The sequence below is a fragment of the Antennarius striatus genome, chromosome 13 (assembly GCF_040054535.1).
Source record: "Antennarius striatus isolate MH-2024 chromosome 13, ASM4005453v1, whole genome shotgun sequence".
Classification (NCBI taxonomy): Eukaryota; Metazoa; Chordata; class Actinopteri; order Lophiiformes; family Antennariidae; genus Antennarius; species Antennarius striatus.
In genome coordinates, this window is record NC_090788.1 from 6,843,408 (window position 1) to 6,853,367 (window position 9,960).

The window sequence follows — 9,960 nt, forward strand, 5'->3', positions numbered from 1 at the left end:
AATGATGCATTTTACACGCTGAGTTAAACTACACTGTCAGTGTGCTTTAGGGGCCCTGTGACTGAGAAATGATAGGATTTTGTCAAGTCATCTGTCAAATTTGTTCCAATTTTTCCATTTTGGTCTACTAATAACGCAGAACATCCCTGCAAACTGCCTCACAAATTTCAACAATTTATTGTGTCCTTGCTCACATATGCTTGATATTCATTCTTAAAGCCAGCTATGCAAAATCTACAAAATACTACACCTTCAAGGTACTTTTAAAAGACTGAGCGAATATTGAGATGATGTCTCCCTAAATAAATCTAAATGTTTTCTTCCTACTGTCTTTTAAATACTTTTTTTTTTAAATTCACACATCTTACATTACTTCCTGACAAGCTTAGTCTTTCATTGCCAGTAGATTAAGAGCATTTAAGAGTCTTTGTTCTCAATTTGCACCAGTTGTTGACAAATGTGGTGTTTGACATGGATTAATATTTAGCTGGAGGATGGATGCTACTATTAGAATCTGAAGATGCACAGCAGAGACCAGCAGGAGTTGCATTTGATTGATCACGTGAGCAAAGAAAGGTGAACTTACCAGCCAGACTATGATGAAGGACTCGGTGTCACCGTGAACAGGTAGTGCGCATTGGGAAATATTTTTGGAAATGTTAATGAGGAAAAATGAGTATACCTCATTCTGAAGACAGACGTTTGCTACTTGTTGCCTGATGGTTTTCTTGCTGCTTCATAGATTGTACACATAGAACTTCTTGTATCACTATGTTGAAGATAGAAAAGCAGACTCTGCTGCTAAATGATATTGTATATTGACTTCATTTGTCTTTTTTTCTCTTATTTTTCCCCATTGTAGCACAGTTCAACCTAATTCCAGTGGGACTGCGTATTGTTGCCATCCAAGGGGCAAAGACTGGGTTATATCTTGCAATGAACAGTGAAGGCTATCTTTATACCTCGGTGAGTATATTCTAGACTTCAGCCACATGTGCACAGATGAAAGTAATTCTCAAACTAATTATAGAATGAAATATTCTGATGACAATGCAATGACTTTAGTGTCAAAAACTCTTGAGGACAGCAGCTCCACCAGAGAGACACGAAGAGACAATGGTGGCTAGGTTGCAGGTGGGGTGAAATAGGGCAAATAATTTAAATCAGATGCATTCACATTTATGCACATGTCCCAACAGCTAACATTGGCCATCATTTAAATCTCTCATCATGCCGATGAGACTGAAAGATACGATAAACTGGTTGCTTTATGCAGAAGCAGAATTTTGGGATTTGCAAGGACTGGTGAGAAAAGGAGTTGTGTTTCCTAGTTGTGTGAATGCATGAGACAGAAAGGAAACACAGTGAGAGATGGGTAGTAAAAGACAGTTTGAAAACAGTGATTTGATCTGCAGTTACTTTTAGAAATAAGAGTGCGTAAAACTGTCTTGTTATGTGTTTGGTGAAACAACGGTAATTTGTCATAGATTTTTGCTCCATGACATGCAGGACCACGAAGTATGCACTGCTTTGCAGCTTTTGCTTTGAATTTTAAATTTTGTCTTCTTTTGTGTCCTGACTCACGTTTATACATATTCTAAATGTTACTGAGGGTTTTGCATTTTATTTCATATAACTGATTTTCACTTTGGAGAGAGCTAGAAACTTCTTAAAATGAAAAGCTGTCATTTTGTTTGTAATCTTAGCAGTTAGCATATTTATCAGGAGGAGTGGTTTGTTCAGGATCCTGGACAGAGGTCGTCACAGACTACAAATGATTGTTTTCCATTTTAATTAAATGACAGCAATGCACTGATTGGCTAACAATAATGTGTCACTGTGCTGCTGGATAGACCAGCAGATGAGCTGTTAGAGTCTCAGTTGACAGCCTCAGACAATGACAGCAGGAAGAGCCCTGATGTGTGAACGACAGGAGGGCAGGAGAATAACTGAAAAGTGCACAGGAATATAAATCCCAGCTCAATTTTCACCAAAACCTCATATTTGTGCTTCATATTAAGCCTTTAAATGACAAAATAATGGGAGTTTATTGCGAAATAGTGGATTACTAGAGAATCCACCGAATTAGCAGAGCTTTGCTGCTATTCTTTCCCTGCAGGCAGGGAGGAAAGGTACAAACAGGCGGATGGATAAGGAGCTGCAGCTCATTTACTGCACTAGCACCAATAACTCACCTCCAACAGGTAAACAAGTTCTCTCACCTGCTGTGCTGTGGGGAAAATGCTCAGCAGAAAGTATGGGGGAACAAAAATGTGTTTATCCACCATGTTACAGACTCTCTTAGTCACAGCCTGGATCAGCCTGAAGCATTTCCACAGAGCCCATAAAGACACACCTTCAAGCAGGTAGCCCTGTGGTAATGGAATCAAACCAATCCAGAGCATGTGTGTGAAAAATCTTGTAAATGTTAAAAAATAGTCATTGATTTTAGAACCCTGCGGATATTTCTCTAATTTTGTGCACTGGTTTCAAAAGAACATATGAAAAATGGTATTCAAAGGCATTCATGTACCCGTGCTGTAAAGATGAGAGCTTCATCTTACTAAGAAGCAAAAGTTAAATCTTGAATTACTACAAATACGCCATCGCCTGTTATCTTCTCGACTCCTGATTAGCATGCGGTAGACTCGGATGACTTGCTCCTGTGAACAGAGAGGAGAAGGGATTTCCTCTGCACCAGTCAATAGCTGTACTGCACCTCACACTGACCTCTTTCAGAGAATTTCCTCACACACTCGCACACACACACACACACACACACATACACACACACACTAACGAGAATGTGTTGATATAGGCGCCGTGCAATCGAGCAGCTGTCGTCCTTTGAAATATCACGTATGTTAGATTTTACAACCTCCATCTTACTGCATCTGATGTAGTAATTTGCTTGTATAGGAGGAGAGTGCAGGTGGCATCATACAGCTCTTTATACATAGTGTTTGTGTTCATGTTTGCCTTCACATAAAAGTGTGCCAAGAGAGAGTGCAGCAACGACAAAGGATGATTTTGTTTACGATAAACAAGGTAATCACTTAAGGTCGTGACTCACAGAGCGATGATGGCTTCCTTCCAGCAACTTCCTCATCTTCTTGGAGGTACTGCTTGCGCTCACTGGGGGTAATTGTGTTGCTTTTCTCCTGAGAAAGAATCGTCTCTCGTCTTGTAGCAGTCAGGTTGTGTGGCTGGGCTGGAGAACAAACAGAGGAAGTTTACTGCTGCTTTGACTGGCAGTAAATCTCAGTTCCATTTACTCGAGGCAAACAACAGGGAGCAGGTGATCCTGATGTTGTTCCCCAAGGTGTAATCATTCTGGAAAATTCCTCGTACATGGTATAAGACATAGGTGGTTCATGATGAAACAGACTGACGTGACATTTGACAGCTTTCATTTTAATATGTTCGCGGAACCAGCATCTATAACCAATAATGATATCACAAGCAAAAAAAACAAAAGAGTATAGGTGACCCTAAACATAATGAGTTATTTCTTTTGTACCTCCAGCCCCACCAGTAAGTTTTTACAGATATCCATTTAGTAACAGTTGTCTATTTCAGACAAACTCTGGTGAAGACGTGACCTCTCTGCTACGTTTACAATTTTAATAGTCCATCCTCAGATTGACAATCAGAGTCTGAGACTTCTCTTATCGTTTCAGTGCTTTTTTTTATACAATCAAATGTCATTATTGTAAAAAAATTGTGTTGAAATGATTTGAGGACAACAAAATGACATTATTGTTGTTGGGCTGATTATGTGTGATACACAAAAACATAAGAGGGACAAAGAAAAACCTAATGCTGGAAAGCGATGTCCTCTCTGTTCTCTGCTCATTAGAGAATTGCATTAAGATTCAGGACAACACTGGCGGTGAGATAGCATCGCTTTTATCACAGGAAAAGTTCAAACGTGGACGTTAGAAAAAGGCAGCAGAGGGAAATAAGAGTCAAAGTGACACTCTGCCAGGTGGCCGATTAAGGCACTTCAGGAAAGCAAAATGTTTTACTCTGATTAACTCGTCTTTGTAGCTCTCTATCCAATACGGCCGTGAGGATACATTAAAATGTAGCTTTAAGGTGATGATGATACACAATGATGAAAAGCAGAGTGATTTCAGATCTCAGACGCATCTCATTGAGTGTCAAAGGCGTGATGTCAGCTTCCACTCCCCTCTCAGCTTCATTATATTGATGGGGGCCTTCCAGCTGTCAGTCAGCGCTCCAGCGTCCCTCCCTCACATTTCCATCCACTCTGCTCCTCTCATGCGAGCATCAGGCCCCTCTGCGTCCTCATAAAGCATTAGAGACAGACCATACATGTGTTGTGCTAGACAGTATTAACTGCCAGTCTCATCCTCTCTAAAGCCCTTCTTAATAAGCGCGTCTATGGCCTATTGACTTATGTAACATGGCATGTCATAGTGCGTCTACATCTGGCCTTGACAACATCGCCATTGTCCCCCCACAATATACACACACACACACGCACGCACGCACACACACACAGACACACACACAATATGATGTGTCTGCATGTGTCAGAGGATTGTTGTGAATGAGCTTCCCATTACATGCTGTCATTTGAGTGGGTTTCCTGCTGCTGTGATGCAGGACTGTGATGGTGGGATTACAGCAGCTGGGCAGATTTCCCAGTTTGTTATAGATTACACTGGGAGCATGATGGGATGGTCAATAGGTGTGGAAAGCCTGTATCGTGCTGTGACCCCTGCTGTCTAAATAGGGGAATGCATGTCAGTTATGCTAAAATGTGTTGAATTTAAATGTTAGTACAGGAAATATAAAATTCTAAATGGAATTTCTTGTATCCTGACTGATTTACAGAACTTGTGTCTTATTATTAGTACTCCATTGTCCTGTGTGTGGAGTTAAGCTTCTTGTAGTCCTTTAGCATGAAGAATCAATGTGATCATCAATGAGGAAGGCAGTGTGGATGAGAGGCATGCTGCTCTGCATCACAAAAAGGTTCTTCCCATTTTAGGGATTCTCAGCACGGACTCTACATTTTAACTTACTTTCTTGTCTGCTTTTATTTAAATTTATTTTTGGCTTTAAACACATAGCAGGGACATGAAGAAGTCGTTCAGCAAGTCCCGATTGAAGAGAGAGATTTATTTGTAATTTGCAGTCCAGGCACCCACCATTTAGTTGGAAATATTCCCCCATCACTCATAAAAATGTGCAACCATCAACACGTCCTCAACTATTACTCATCTGCACAGGTAAATCTGGCAGCTTGAGCGATATCTTCAGTCAGTCCACCCTGGGCGGTTTCTACGGCTCTGCTGAGGCGGAGGTTACCTCAAGGTTATATTCAGAGAAGGGAGTAATTACATCAACATATTGTATCATTTAGTGATTGACATATCAGCCATTACGGTAAGTTGCCATGAATGATAACCAGGAAGGCTTTTTTTTTTTTTTAAATTGTCAGAATTGATTTATCTGTGTGCTCCCAAATGCCCCCACCTGCCCTCCCCCCCTAGACTGTCTGGAATGAAATACTAAAGATGTTGGTTTCAATCATTAATTAAATACGTATAGTATTATAATTTCCCAGTGAGCGTTTTTGATGGGTTGTCACTGGTGACATTCCACAGCTGAAGGGTATTTTGCTGGACTGATGGCTTTTTTCCCCCAGGAGGACATGAGTTTTAGATTTTGGGGGTTGCTGGTGACTCAAATCCTTGTTCTCGCTTCAGTCCAGAGGGAGACACACCGAAGAAGGTTCTTTATCACTGCTCCTAATCTCCTTTATTACCCAGCAGCCCCTCTGTCCTCTCCAAGTCATCTTCTCCTGTCTCACATACCTTTCCCCTTGTGTCTCCCTCACTTCCCGCCCCTGTTACTCTCTGGCCTGATTAATAATGAATGAAGCAGATCATCTATCGATTCAATCCTCTTTGTGTTAGCACAGCAGAAGATATCAAACCTGTCAGAGGATCTTAAAATAACTCTGCAACGTGGTGGTGAGGATTGTAGGAGAGTTTGTTAAGTTTAGGGTTGAGATGTGTTTTTTATATGGTTGGGTGACAGAAGTTATCATGACATAAACAATGTTAGAGCAGGAGTCCTCAGATAGATTCACTTCGCTGTCTGATGGGGGAAGATACCCGATGGAGACAGCCAGAAATGTATATCTGTCACTTCTGGTTAATTTCACAAGTTATCATTGTTGAGGGTCCAGTGGTCCTCATGCAGGGGACAGAGAAGGAGGGTCAGTGATGCTGCAACATTATCTTTTACAATGAGTGAGTGGATATACTGTTAGATTTGATCATTTGATATTGAAATGTCAGAACACGAGAGGAGCATAAATTAAAGGGATTGTTCTCCACAGGGATAAAAACCCAGAATCTGACAAACATGCAGAGGGTAAATATCTGATGATGCTCAACCACTAAAGCTAGTGACCTCCCCAAGCCAAGTCCCTATGGACTGAGCTAACTTTCGAGCTAGAGCAATTACTTTGAATAATTAAATGGTAAATTAAATTTTATTGATCAATAAATCCAGTATTATTTTTAACAGTAAATGAAAAAAATATTATTTGAACCTTTGGTCTTCTTATAAATGTAGATTTAAAATATAACCCAACTGAAGAGCACCTGTGAGGAATCTTTAACACATTTGTACACTTCCTTTTTGGAGCAGTGGTGACGCCACCATCTAATTTCTCAGCAATCTGTCAAGTACTTTAGGTGTAATCGACAAAGATGGTGACAAAATACAGCTATCATGTAATGTTTATAACAGTGATTCAGCATGTGCACCCTTATCATTACATGCAGCAAATAATTATGATCATGCATATTGCAGAAATATTCCAACTTATAAATGTCATGCTCGTTCATTTGTTTTACTGAACTTAGGACGTCTCTGAAATGTCGCAGCGGTTAAATGTCAGAGTCATTTACATGTACAACATGATGTATGGTTAGACAGTATATTTGTCACAAGTGTGTCACTTTTCCACATATGGCATCCATTCTTGTCTTGCTGGTCCCAGAGGAGCAGGATGATCACACTTTCAAAAAAACAAAGTCCAAATATAATTTGAGCCATCCTCTCCCTCAGGGAGCACTCACCTAATTAATGTATTCATTGCTTGTTTTGATGTATTTTAATTCATGTGTGTACATGTATGCAGTCATGTTCAAAGGCGTGCAAATATCACGGTTTTGCATGTAATTTTTTTTGCAGATATGAAACACACCTCCCCCTTTTCCCCCTTCTTTTTCAGGAACACTTCACTCCGGAGTGTAAGTTCAAGGAGAGTGTGTTTGAGAACTACTACGTCACATATTCCTCCATGCTCTATCGTCAGACCCAGTCTGGCCGCTGCTGGTACATTGGTATCAACCGCGATGGGCAGATCATGAAGGGCAACAGGGTGAAGAAGACCAAAGGAGCGGCACACTTCCTGCCTAAAGTCATAGAGGGTTTGTATCCATTAATAAATTATTAGTAAATTATATATGATGAGTCAGTATCTCAAATGCTTTCCAGTCAAACGACGTCTTGTATCTTTGTCACACAGTTGCCATGTATAAGGAGCCATCATTACATGAGCTCACCAGCGAACCAGTGAGTCCTCCTCGGAAGACGGTGAAGACATCAGATTCACCGTCCATGAAGAATGGAAGGAAAGACGCTCCCAAGGCTGATGCCTCCTAGCACTGGAGACTGAGGGTGGGACAAAGGGCAGCAGAGACACATGGGAACATAAACACCCGTTATGCATTGAGGGTGGTTGGGGGAACGGCCCTCGCCGGTCACCACATTCCCGGAGTGCGCTGCAAAACGCTGAGGGATAAAAAGAGTTGGAAGTCCATCAGAAGCCAAGAAAGCCTAAGAGAGGAGTCCCCCCTCATCTGTTACCCCAGAGAGAAAGCCCACCACCTCTCCCTCCCACTGTTCGTCTCCCTATTTACTCCCTCTTGCTCCTTCATTCTTCAGTCATCCTCATACTTCTTTGTCCAACTGACAAATTCATCTTTTCTTGCATACCTCCCCGTCAACCACTCTTTTGTATTGTATGTTCACCACTCACGCATTTCCACTGCTGACTGCATCATAATCCTCACCCACGGGCCCCTTTTTGAGCCCTGAAGTTGGTGACAGCACGGCTCAGCCAGCTTTCCACCTACCATCTGCCGACCAGCTAAGCTAATCACCAAGGTCAACTAAAGCTCAAAGTGAGATGAAATGGCCCAGAGAGGAACGATATCAGCAGGAATCCAGGGTCAGGTCAGGGAGATGGACTTTTCAGAAGGTGTGTGGATATCACAGCTAATGCAGATGAAGGGAAGTTTACAAAATTAAAACTTTTGTTCATCTTCTTTTTGGGGTTTTTTGTGGGGCAGGTTTGCTTTTTTTTTTTTTTGGTTAATATTTCATCCGATTCTGTGGCGCAAATTGGAATTCATTACTCTACAGATGCAGAAACTGGAGCTGTTTGATTTTATGTAAAATAACTTAAAATCAAACGAGGCAATCAGTGACTACAACATCCCGCGACACCCCTGAATTCAACATTTTACCCTGACCTACACATTTTTGTGCCTCTGGCTTCCTGAAACTGTTGCTCTTTGTTTTGTGATTATATGTCATCAGGTTTCAGAGATGTGTACCTAAAAAGGTATACAATGCGCCGCTGTTCCTCGCGATTAATGTGTTCCAGGAACCACACGCGATTCACGAATTCCGCGATAGAGCGACGAACAATTTATCTTATTATTTACAGTAATTTTAAACATTTATGAACCCTCCCCATATTGATATTAATCCACCTTCTATCTGTATTACCCTTTCCCACACTCTGATAGACTGTCCAAAGCACTTCTGTGTCTCATGGAAGTCCGAGACTCACAGAACGCAGCGCACTTCTGGATGCCGTCAGCAATAGAATGCGTGTATGGTATCACGTGACTGCTTTCCCAAAATCGGCGATGAGCAAAAAAGTTTAAATTTGACCTTGACCTAGTTTCCTTAAGGTCAATGTCATCATCTCAGTTCATTCCCCTTTACCGCCCGAGTAATGTGCTCTTTCTTTCATCTTTCTATCTGCAACGGTTGTGAAGACATTTGGTGGAAGAACAGACGTACGTATGGACAGACGGACGGACGGACGGACACACAAACACTGACAATTACAATACATCACCGCTTCGTGGGATGTAAACAGTAGCAAGAAAGTGATGATATTAAAAAAAAAGAGGAGATCCTAATGCTTTTGATGAGCAAGATTATAGAAGAAGCATAAAAACGATTTTGAAAGCCATGAGAGAGGTGGTTCTTGCATATGAAATCAAATCAAATCAAATAGAATCAAAATAACATAAAAAAGTTAAATAAGAATTAAAAATAATTCTTCCTAGGAGCCATGAGCCATACACAAAGTTTAAACATTTGACCTTTATCTGTAGCAACAATCAAGAAGGTAATTCTCAGTGAAGAAAGTAAAGTGTGTGAATGAGTGAAGCAGAGTGCCCCACTCACATCACCACCCCCTTCCCTTCCCCCCCTTTCTCTACCAGGTGACCACTTATTCTATCGTGTTCGCTTGATTACAAAATGAACGGCTGCCTCGTGTTTGAAATCCATCGTGGTTCTCTGCTCAGTCGCCTGAAAGCGGAGCCTCAGTGCGTAGTTCACTCAGCATCCGCTGTCAGCATAAAACCAGGTTTGAAGGCAAACATCAAAGCCAGAGGAGCCACTGAGCTGCAGCACTTGTTATTCTGAGGATGTTGAACAGCTTATCCACTTGCTAGCTTTATCAAATCACCTTGGAAGACTCGCCCTCAGAAATGTAGTCATCTGGGTGAATGTCTCCATGTGGCTGCGCTTTAAAGCCTGTATGCCGATGTGTGCTGCAGTTTGGATGCACTTTAAGTAGTCTGTGGATGGATGGATGGATGG

General features: G+C 41.4%; 1 protein-coding gene across 1 annotated transcript in view; it reads left to right on the forward strand.

The window, feature by feature from the left end:
• fgf11b (fibroblast growth factor 11b) overlaps positions 1-7,716 on the forward strand; it is a 29,094-nt gene extending 21,378 nt beyond the window's left edge. The window contains exons 3-5 of the mRNA XM_068331060.1: positions 863-966; positions 7,283-7,481; positions 7,580-7,716. Of these exons, the coding sequence (XP_068187161.1) occupies positions 863-966; positions 7,283-7,481; positions 7,580-7,716 (440 nt within the window). The remainder of the gene's footprint in view (positions 1-862; positions 967-7,282; positions 7,482-7,579) is intronic.
• The last annotated feature ends 2,244 nt before the right edge of the window (positions 7,717-9,960 follow it).